At 43.5% G+C, this 11860-nt stretch overlaps 1 protein-coding gene across 1 annotated transcript; it reads right to left on the reverse strand.

Moving 5' to 3' along the window:
• Nucleotides 1–324: 324 nt before the first annotated feature.
• Nucleotides 325–8389, reverse strand: TLR2 (toll like receptor 2). The gene is made up of 4 exons (XM_075335519.1): nucleotides 8302–8389; nucleotides 7642–7746; nucleotides 5659–5890; nucleotides 325–3725 (listed from the first exon to the last, which is right to left on the reverse strand). The coding sequence occupies exon 4, from the start codon at nucleotides 3715–3717 to the stop codon at nucleotides 1348–1350; it is 2370 nt and encodes a 789-aa protein (XP_075191634.1). The 5' UTR covers nucleotides 3718–3725; nucleotides 5659–5890; nucleotides 7642–7746; nucleotides 8302–8389; the 3' UTR covers nucleotides 325–1347.
• Nucleotides 8390–11860: the final 3471 nt, after the last annotated feature.

Genomic DNA, 11860 nt, shown 5'->3' on the forward strand with positions numbered 1-11860 from the left:
ACAATATATTCCCTAAAAACTAACTCTATATAAACATCTTCATAGAAAAGCACATATCTATACTCTGTCCCTTTAATTGATAACAGAGTCTTCGTCCTTGATAGATAACATGGTCAGATTTAAGTTTTGGTATGCGTTAATTGCTTATGTGTCCCTAACATTATTGAGTTGGGGATGGAGCACGATGGGGGGTGCGCAGCATGGGGGATGGAGCACGATGGGGGGTGCGCAGCATGGGGGATGGAGCACGATGGGGAGTGCGCAGCATGGGGGATGGAGCACGATGGGGGGTGCGCAGCATGGGGGATGGAGCACGATGGGGGGTGCGCAACATGGGGAATGGAGCACGATGGGGAGTGCGCAGCATGGAGGATGGAGCACGATGGGGAGTGCGCAGCATGGGGGATGGAGCACGATGGGGAGTGCGCAGCATGGGGGATGGAGCACGATGGGGGGTGCGCAGCATCGGGGATGGAGCACGATGGGGAGTGCGCAGCATGGTGGATGGAGCACGATGGGGAGTGCGCAGCATCGGGGATGAAGCACGATGGGGAATTCGCAGCATGGGGGATGGAGCACGATGGGGGTTGGGCAGCATGGGGGATGGAGCACGATAAGGGGGGTGCACAGCATGGGGGATGGGGCACGATGGGGGGTGCGCAGCATGGGGGATGGAGCACGATGGGAGGTGCACACCTCCCCCCAACACACACACACAACACACCACACACACACTGGGAACCTCAAACACCGCCCTACACAGACACCCACACACACAGACAACGCCGCACACACACAACACCCAACACACAAACACCGCAGCATACATAAATATACGCACATACCGCACAACACACACATTGCACAAAACATACCTCCCCCCAAAACACACCACACCCACACAAATCGCGCAACACACACACACAACGCGACAGACACACAGCGCTCCACAAACAACGCAACACACGCAACACACATACAACACCGCTCTCACCCCCCGCCACACCCAGACAACACCCAGAACATGTACAGCGCCCTACACAAACACTTGGTAACTACACACAACAACATCTATATATATATATATATATATATATATATATATATAAAACAAAAATCATACATGAATTACACAATACGTAAATTCTAGAATACCCGATGCGTAGAATCGGGTCACCTTCTAGTCTACAATATATTCCCTAAAAACTAGCTCTATATAAACAGCTTCATAGAAAAGCACATATCTATACTCTGTCCCTTTAATTGATAACAGAGTCTTCGTCCTTGATAGATAACATGGGCAGATTTAACTTTTGGTATGCGTTAATTGCTTATGTGTCCCTAACATTATTGAGTTGGGTCTGCCTCTGGGGTTTCCTCTAGTTGAACTGCTGCTTTGAGTTTATCCCAAAAAATCAGTTGTTCTTCTTCTTCTAATGGCCACTCGAGGTAGGTTTTTGTGTTCATGAGTTTCCTCAGTTTGCAGAATCTTTTTGGAATAGTTGCCTTTTCAATAGGTTCCAGAACAACCAAAATGGCAGTGTCATTGTTTTCATCAAAAAGACGAAAGTGGGAGAACTCCAGCTCATATTTGCACCACTCACTTTGGACAAAATGCTCTGATAAGATAAATAGGGTTTTACGGCTGCGCTCCATAGCATCAATTATATTGTCAATTATCCATTTGCCTGGTACAAAATCCCGCTTATGAATACATACTCTTAAAGGATGAGCTCCATTTTCCAGCTGTGGTATCATCATATTCTCAACAAACTCAGAGTCCCTTTCACTGTAGGATATGAAAGCATCAAATGACATCTCTGTCCCCGATACTCTTACAGGTTTCCTTTTAGCTTTTAACCAGGCACAGGTCATCTCCGCATACCAAATACAGTGAAGACAGTGACAAAGCCATACAATAATGGCTATAACTAATATTAACACAATGCAGGAAACTGTCACAACTAATGTACGGTGGCACATTAATATTGGGAGATGTGCGTCTTTAATTCGATGACCTCGTACTGAAGGAGGAGAATCACATATATAGTTTTCAGGCCAACCAAGAAATATTTGGTTACATTCTTTAGCAAAATCCACAAACTGACAAGAACAAAGATAACTGTTGTCACCTGCGTCCAAACTTGTCAAATTTGGAAAGTGTGTCAACTCTGATTTGAAAACCTCATTGAGTTTATTTGTCCTGATAGCCAATAAGGTTAGGCTTGGTAAATAAGCGTTTACAGGCAGCTTGGCCAATCTGTTATCTGATATATAGAGTTCCTTCAAATTCAATAAATTAGCTGCAAATTCTTCGAGATGATTGCCACTGACATCCAAAATCTCCAAAGTGACTGGAAGGCAGGTGTCAATCTTTTTTAACGTACAATCTGAAATATTTAAGTATGTCAGACTCTTAGGCCAGACGCAGGAAGAAAAAGCGACATCACCAAACATATTGTGACTTAAATCAATGTAAGTCAAGGACAAAATGTTTGAAAGTGCTTTCGACACTCTGGGTAATGAAGATAAGAGATTTCTGCTCAAATTTAAAGTTTGTACAGAAGGCCAAGCCCCCAAACCGTCCAAATAACAGGTTGAACTTTCCAAAAACATGTCAGTGAGCACGTTCCCGCTCAGATCCAGAAATTCCATCATCTGAAAAGACCGGGAAAAATTACAAGGCATGAGAAAGACTTTGCTGTCTGTGCAGGTGACACTTTTGATTGTATGTACTACCGTATAGACAGAACTGAAGTCTGTAAAGAGATAAAAATCTGGTATTTGCAGGTTCTTTATAATAATGGTTGATATGGATGAGTTCTTATCTTTCAGATATGGAACAGATCGTCCTGTTCCCGAAAGCGTACTGTCTTCCAAAGCAAGCGTGGTAACATTTTTGTAGGTATGTATAATTTCTATTAACTTTGGTAAAGTATTGTCATTCAATGCACAATTTTTAAACATTAGAGTCCTCACTGTAGTATCATTGAGCAAAGCAAAAGTCTCTGAATCCTGAGTATTCTTGAAAACTGTATTCCTAATTTCTAACCAGGTAGCCGAGAATGTAAGATCACTTATTATTTCTGGCAGTAAAGTTAAATTTGAAGCAACAGTAACATGCCCTATGTGTTGTATAGATTGTATGGTACCCTTAGTATATTGTATGAGGTGTGACATATTTAAGTAGAGCTCTTCCAACTTCAACACACCATCAAAGTCTTGTTTGTAGAGGGCAGCAAATTTTTGATTTCCAAATTTCAAAATCCTCAATGAGCTGAGAGTGGAGAACATAGGTTTTTCACCAAGAAAAGAGTAGTGATTACCCAGTAAGTTCAAATGTCTAAGATTGTGAAGACCTCCAAACCAAGTGGGTGACAAGATGGATAAATTGTTATAGGACAGATCCAATTCCTCAAGGTTTCGTAGTGACTGAAAAGAGTTATTGCTTATACTAAGAATTTCATTTCCATATAGACGAAGAACTCTTAGATTTTCATATGGCTTCAGCTCATCATCTGTTATAGTCTGAATTAGATTGTTAGACAAGTCCAAGCCCTTCATTTGTCTTGGCAATGTAGAAGGAATAGAAGTCAATTGGAGTGAGGAGCAGTCACAAAAGTCCATATGGTCACACTGACAGTCCACTCTATCTTGTGAATATGTGGCCCTCACCAAAGAGTAGATTACATAGCAATTCAACAGGTGATTCTTCATTCTTTTATCTAAAAATAAAGAAAAACAAGATGTACATTGTTAGAGTTGTAAAGTTGTAATAGTCACACACACACACTATATATATATATACCTATATATAAGAAAACATTTTAGTGTAAGGACATCGGATAGAGATTACTCTAAAGTCAGAAGTTGCTAACACTTTATAATTAAACTTTCAATAAATTTTTGTGCAAATTGCCTTATTACAGATTTCTCAGAAATGTCTTTTGGTGGCACACAAAATGAATACAGCCCCAAAAGATGAAGCAATAGACGCAGTATGTCAACATACAGGACCTGCCATGTGCATTAATCCATGACAGCGAAATGTAGCCATTTTAACATTTTGTTTGTTGTTTTTTTACATCTATGTTTGTTTTTATTTTTTTTTTATTTAAACCCAATGTCATAAATACCACAGTAGAAGAAAAGCTACAGGCTTTGGTTTAGAAAAACTCCTTAAAAAATGCTGCTAAAAACACAACTAAACATGACACAGGAATCTAGCCTAAGGCCTCCTTCACATGTCCATGTCTCCGGTACATGTTTTGTCCGTTTCCTCACGTGCCGGAGACACAGGCACACATAGACCCATTAAAATCAATGGGTCTGCGGTCACGTGCGTGTTTTGCCATGAACCGTGTGGAGCATACGTGTGCCCATGTGCTCCACACGTAGACATGTCCATTTTTCTCCAGCATCACGGGTGTCACACGGACCGCACGGATGATATTCGTGTGACGCGCACCAGAGAAAACACACGTGCCTGTGAATTAAAAGCAATTTCTATACTCACCTTCTCCAGCACTGCTGTCTCTGCCGCTGCTGTCACTTGCTTCTGAACCCAGCTCATTATGCTCATCGCATATTCACTGTACTGCGGGACGGAAGCAGCAGCAGCGGGGAGTCGGCAGGGCCAGAGACCGTAGATCAGCACCACGGACAGCAACGCCAGGGACAGGTGAGTAGAAAACTCCTGTTCTCCATGTGTTATCACGGATAGCACACGGAGAACACACGTGTGCCATAAACACGGCACATACACACCTTTTACACGTCCGTGAAAAACATGCGTGATTTTCACAGATGTGTGAAAGAGGCCTAAGACAGGTTGAAATAAGTTCATATCACTAAGGGCTGTATACACTACTATATCTGGAAAAGAAGGGTTCAATTTATCATCATTCAATTTTTTTTTTTAAAGGGAACCTTTCAGGTCAAATATGCACCCAGAACCACGAGCAGTTCTGGTTGCATATTGCTAATCGCTGCCTAAATATCCCTGTATTTAGTAGCATAGATAAAGGGATCTTTAGAAAAAGTATTTCTAAATATCTTTTATCTTATGCTAATGAGCGAGGGGACTAGTCCCCTGCGTGTTAGTTCTCCTGGTTAGTCCGCTCTCTTTAGGCAGGGATTAGCAATACCACTACTCGTGGCTCTGGGTGCATATTGCACCTGACAGGTTCCCTTTAATACAATTCTGGAGATATGTGCCTTTTTATTTGGTGCAAATTTTTTTATGATTTTTACAATGTGGGCGTGCCTTACGGGGTGATTATGCAAAGCAGCCCAAAGACATGTGACACGACTGCACCGGGGCCGTGGGGCACTCGTTACCAGGCCGCGATCTGTTTCTGGGACACTGCAGTGGCAAGGCCCGGTTTCGTGACCCCGGCGGTGTCATTTAATAGGGGATATTTACAGGGGATGATAGCTCGTGACGCCACCTGTGGTACTCGGCCAGAGATAGTCGACACTGTGGGATGGGACCTCTGGGGCAGATGGTGATGCAGCTTGGTTGGTATAGCTCTCCACAGGTAGAGCTGGGCCCCTGGGCCTATGGGTGTAGTAGTCGGTGATGGCGGGGGTGCAGGGCCGGAGGCGCAGGCGAATAACGGAGCGAAACAGGGATGCAGTCTCAAGGTTTTTACTCACTGTAGCAGGTTCCAAGGTAATACGACTAGTCAGTGACCGACTTTGGAGTGCTGGGTTCCACTGTGATGGGCTCCAGTCGATCCTGGGTAGTACGGAGGTCAAGAGCGGTGAAACCTTCTAGTGTTCCTTCCCTGGTCGTCTTCCTGCACTGACTTCTCGCCCGTCTGTCCCACGCCTACGCACACAGTGCCCTGACTTTTGAATGACACCATTCATTCTGAGCCATCTTGTACTGGAAAACGGGGGAAAAAAAATCAAATGCGGTGAAATTGCAAAACAAGTGCAATTCCACAATTGTTTTTTGGGCTTTTCAGTTACCATGTTCACTATATAGTAAAACAGACCTGGTACTATGATTCCCCACATCAGTGCGAGTTTGTAGATACCAAACATGTATAGTTTACTTTTATCTAAGTGGTAAAAAAAAATTCAGAAGTTTGTAAAAAAAAAAAAGAATGACTTCTTTTGTCGCCATTTTCCGAGACATATAGTGTTCAGATTTTTGGGGTCTGGGATCAGTGATGGCTTAGTTTTTGCATCTTGAGCTGACATTTTTAATGATACCATTTTTGGGTAGATACAATGTTTTGATGACCTGCTATTGCCTTTTAATGCAATGTTGTGGCGACCAATAAAACGGAATTCTGGCGTTTTGATTTTTTTCTCGCCATGCCATGTACCAACCAGATCATTTGATTTTATACTTTGATAGATCGGGCATTTCTGAACACCGATACCAAATGTGTATTTTTTTATTTTCAATAGGGCAAAAGGGGGTGATTTGGACTTTTAGGGGGGTTCATATTTTCAAACACTTTTTTATTTTTTACATTTATTATTGATTTAATTATTCTCCTTAGGAACTTGAAGTCTGCACTGTCTGACCGCTTCTCCTGATAAGAGCGATGCTTCAGCACCCCTCTTAACGGCACAAATGCTGAACTCCTGTGAATGCCGACATTCACAGGAAACATGTCATGATAGCAACAAGGATAGCAACAGCGGGGGCGCTGTCATGAAAACACATCAGCGCCCTGTGATCGCATCATGGGGCCACCGATGGTGATGGGGAATGGTGCTCTCTCTGTAGTTGCGTGTTAGATCGCGCTGTCAAAGTTTGACAGCGCAATCTAACTAATTAACAGATGATCCACCTTTGACTGTCAGCTGCACATGTCGGCTGACAAGATCAGCAGACATGAGGGAATAAAATGAGCTTGCTGTGCAAGCTGGCATTAAAGTGAGGCGACCAATGACGTATAGGAATGTTGTAGGTAGTGAAAGGGTTAAATGACCATAGTGTGAACATGTTCCTAAACAGTATGCTGCATGTATACCAAGTTAAACACTTGTTCATGTCTTTGGTTTTGTAAATGCAAGAATGAAGAGTGTTCACAGCCGGTAATGAAGAAGAATATATGCTTAATCTTTTGTGCACCTATGGAAAATTATAAACATCCCATCCACATTCATGTGTCCATATTTAAACACATCCGTGAAAAAATGGTACCAGTGTGATCAATGTTTTGGATCAGTGTATGTTCAATATATCCGAATTTACCATCAATGCGTCATCTGGGTTTTTCATGGATGGACAATTGAATAAATTACAAAACTTCCCTATCCATTGCAATGTTAAGTACGGAAAGCACACGGGAGTCATCCATGTGCTGAACATGTTTTTCACAGAGCCATACATTAGTATTGGCCTTTTTCATCAGTTATACAAAAAAAAAACAAAAAAAAAAAAAAAAAACAGGAACATGTGAATAGCACCATAGATTATTAAGGGTACATGTTGCATCCGTAAAAAAAAGAGATACAACACATACATGCAACACGGACGTCTACATAAGCTCAGGACACAGACTGAGCACCCCTTTTCTCATTAATTTGGGGATCTTAGTGTTTGAATAGTTGAATAAAAGTGTCAAAACTATTTATTGATCAAAGCAAGAGAATTCTTCTTCTTAGGTGTCTTACCTTATAAAGTGCATACGCAGTAGTATTCTCCAATCTGTCCTGCACGCATGAGCCCAATCAAGAAGTCGCCATCAGAAAGTAAATCCAGTTATCTTAACAGATGTCCTATAGAAAAAAAATACTGTAATCTAAATCTGCTTTTATTCATGCATGAAGTCTTTCACTCTGATGTCAATTTGGCTTTTGATAGAAGACGCATTCTCAAATATTCTAGATTGTTCAGTATCTTAATCTGGATAAACAGTCATCAAAGTAAAAATCTGCTGCTTTCACTTTTACTTTTGATAACTGGCTCCGATCACTGCTCACAACTACTGAGAAGCCAAATTAGAGTGAACATTATAATGGCCTGCTCGCCGGTACCAACTCCTATCAAGTACACTGGCTTCTCTAGACATCTTCTCGCTTCTCTGGATTGTAACACAGAGCTGTGGCTGTTTATTGCCAATGTCCCTGAGATACGCTATATGGGCACAATTGCTTTAGTGCACACATTACATATCAACTAAGAATCCAATTTTACATTGGGAGAAGGCACAGTAAAGGTAAACCATGTGCTTATTTGATCTGCCTTCTGTACATACTGCAGGGACAGTGCACACACAGAGTACAGACCTAGGTCACCGCCAGCACTAAGAACCTCATAGAATCTTTACTTACCACAGGGTCAGGTGCAGGAATGACGGTGCCCCATTCTCTGTGGGAGCAGCTGGTTACGTGTTGAGTCAGACAGGACTGGAGTTTTGCGGAGTCTGCACCACAGCACAGCCCACACTTCACTGGGGCGGGAGCTGCTCTCAATTCTACTTATTACTGGGAAATCCCAGTTACAGCAATCCTCTATTACAAGAGGAAGAGGGGTGTAAACCTCAGTGGTGCTGACATAGCTCTGGATTTTGATTCTGAGCCAAGACAGAGACTTGTTTAGATTGCCTCGGCTCATGGTAAATAACTCTTAGGCAAGATTCAAAGCCAGATATTCACATACTAAGGGAACTTCAAAACCGCCTGTGCAAAATGACACCTAAATCCTTTGTCATACCGACCTATTCGAAAAACTGATGTCCTTGAAAAACTGAAAATTGTGTGCATTAACTAATACGAATAAATGTGGGGCGCATTAACAGTTTTTAGGTCAGTCTTGTATTGCCAAAATTAATCAAGACTGGTATTTTTTTATACTCAAGACATGAAAGGGACTATGAAATAAATAAAAAATGAAGGGCATTGATTAGAACGACGCATGATAAGGGACTCCCCCATCCGTTGACACACTGGACAAGAGGCTCGGTATCTCTGGACTTCTTGAGTGACCCTCAGTCAAAAAATACTAGGCAGCAGGCGGGACCGGGTCTTTTTGACCCCTATGTGCCCAGCTGCAGGGACATCATGGGTCAAGGGCAGGAGTTGACTTGAAAGTGTGAATAATGAATTGCATACCTGCCATGAATATTAGGAAAAAGGAGATATTTAGCAATCGCATTGATCAATGTATATAGTACATAAGGATAAGGCTGCACATCAAAGTTAGATAATAGTATAATGCTATAAGGATACTGAAAAACATTGTATAGTACATAAGGATAAGGCTGCACATCAAAGTTAGATAATAGTATAATGCTATATTACATTGATCAATGCGATTGCTAAATATCTCCTTTTTCCTAATATTCATGGCAGGTATGCATTTCATTATTCACACTTTCAAGTTAGCAAGTGGCATTTTTCATTGTATGCTTCAATGTTTTTCAGTATGCTTATAGCATTATAATATTATCTAACTTTGATGTGCAGCCTTATCCTTATGTACTTTTCCTAGGTCAGTCCCCAAAATAATAGTTGTGGGGAGGCCATCCATGAGCCAGCCCCATTTTGACCTCTCCCTGGTCGGCCAATCAGTCCAACTGTACACGTGCAAGAGGAAAGTCCAAGCGCTGACCCCAAGCCTGTGATATGGTCAAATAGTGGCCTGGTAAATGATGTTATGAGGGGGATGACCAGGGTGATGAAAGACCAACTGTCCCAAAATCCCTGGGCCTGGATGTCACCGACCTTGACAGGCTGGATATGGTGATGGAGGTTGGCTGGTGCAGCGTGGCCACCCCACCGTAGGGTGTGAACAAGGTATGTAATTTCATCGGCTGCTGGTGTATCCCACAGGTAGCGTTACTCAGACCTCAATTGATTGTCTCATCAGACGTTGACCGGCATGGGGTCCCAGCCTTGGAGACAATCTTTGGCCATGTGTCTAAGTCACCCGCATGTATAACAGTGCCGTGGTATGGACAATTCATGAGCCCAGTTTGCAAACCTTTGTCCTAGTGGGGCTTCTGCTGGTTAGCAGGATAGTCCAGCTTGAGCGCTTGGTGGTCGCTCAAGTTCCTGTTTGTGTGGTCTCCTGGGATTGGTGTACATATCCTGTCTCCAGCACAGTTGATTGGCTGTAAATTTTTCTGCCAATCACAGAGCTTACTCTTTGGTGTCAGGCGTCAGCTACTCACTTGTTAGCTACCAACTTTTGTATTTTTGAGGCCATTTTCTCCATAAGATGTTTGAGCATGATCACGTTCCAGAGGTCAGCAACAGAGTGGGAAGCCTGAATATCGAACCAGCGGTTTCAGTGCCATCATAATTGACTGCCAAATTCTTCATAGGAGGTCCTATAGCGAGACAAAGTCCACAACTTGGTGCTATATCTCTCTGGGGTATTGGTAAAAAGAGCCAACAAGATGTTCTTAGGCTCATAGTTAGGGCAATCCCGAGACTCAGGAGTGCTCTCATGAGCTAGCATAGCTGTATTTAGAAAGACCACATGGTCCAGGGGTCATCCTACAGAACACCCATACTCCTTCCCCGTGGGCAGAACTCTACTCGAACACAGGGTGAGATTATCACAGAACCGCATGGCTTTATTGGGTTCCCAAGAGACAACAGTATATAGTACATTCTAAGAAAGGACACAAGATGGTGCAAGTGATAGAGTATCACCCTTCCACTGATTTGTCACGTAATAGAACCTCCGCAACTTTGAGGCATCCAGGCTCACTACCCCAGCAAGCAGCACCTGGCTTTTGGCAGGCACCCACTGAGAGGAGATAGCGGCAAGTTTAGGAAGCGGAATGTGTACAGCAAGGTATGTGTCCAGGTGACTGGCTAGTCCTAACCCGGGTTCTCCAAACAAATTTGAGGACTCGGTCTTGGGTAACTGACCAGTTCTGTAATCCACCAGCTGGAACCATGGTCTATGGGCTGAAGTACTGTAGAATTAGCTCTCGTTTCAGGGCTTTGTGTCCCTTGGGATTAGGGGAAGATAATCATGGCTGTTCCTTCGTTGTTTGCGAGTTCAATTGTCCTCCAAATTACACATGTCATGATTCCACCTCCCCGTCCACTGTCATGGTTCCACCTCCCCATCCACATGACTAGGGGGCGGAGCCTTCTCTCGAGCCTCACTTCCAGAGCTTTGATTCTTTAAATTCTGTAATATCTGGTGAACCAGCTCCGGCTATACACTTAGCACTGCTTTGCCTGTGATTGCTGGTCCCTGTAAGTGTTTCCTGATCCGTCCTTCCCCTGTGCTCTGTCTGTGTTCCGTCCCACCTCCTTCCTTCCCACAATTGCCCCAGTCATTCCCCCTTTCCCTACCTGCCCATTCAGTTGCTTCCTCTGGTACTGACCTCGGCCTGACCTCGACCATTCCTCCAGTCTTCTTTCTCACCGTACTGTGAATGACCTGGCCTGCATGACCATCCCCCGCACATCCGGTGGCCTTTGTATTCTGCCTGACTCTGCAGGGCAGTGCTCCAGCACACACTGTGTGTCCACCTCCATGCTGATTCAGCTCTGTGTAGTGTCTTTTCCTGCAGGGCTCCAGCTCCCCCTGGTGGTAGCCTGACATGCAAAATTGTATACCGCAGGGGGGCTGATATAATCTGCAATCAGCAAGCATTCCACCTATTTGTATACAAAAAGGGATCTGACAGATCTGACTGAGTTGTATGCTAGTGTAGACATTATCAATGTAGAGGGTGTGGAGACACGGGGGTCAGTGGGTGCTCTCGTCCGCTGGCCCGGCCGCCTTTAGAAAGACAGCATGACCCAGGTGTCATCCCAACGCCCGACCTCCTTAACCGTGGGTGGAACACTACTCAGACAACAGGGTGAGGGAATCACAATATTAAGACTTTATTGGATCCCCAAATAATTAACGGCATATGGC

The sequence above is a fragment of the Anomaloglossus baeobatrachus genome, chromosome 1, assembly GCF_048569485.1.
Source record: "Anomaloglossus baeobatrachus isolate aAnoBae1 chromosome 1, aAnoBae1.hap1, whole genome shotgun sequence".
Classification (NCBI taxonomy): Eukaryota; Metazoa; Chordata; class Amphibia; order Anura; family Aromobatidae; genus Anomaloglossus; species Anomaloglossus baeobatrachus.

What these genes read in the sequence shown, in the direction of transcription:
- TLR2 (XM_075335519.1), bottom strand. Translation starts at nt 3,717, where the DNA reads ATGAAGAATCACCTGTTGAATTGCTATGTAATCTACTCTTTGGTGAGG.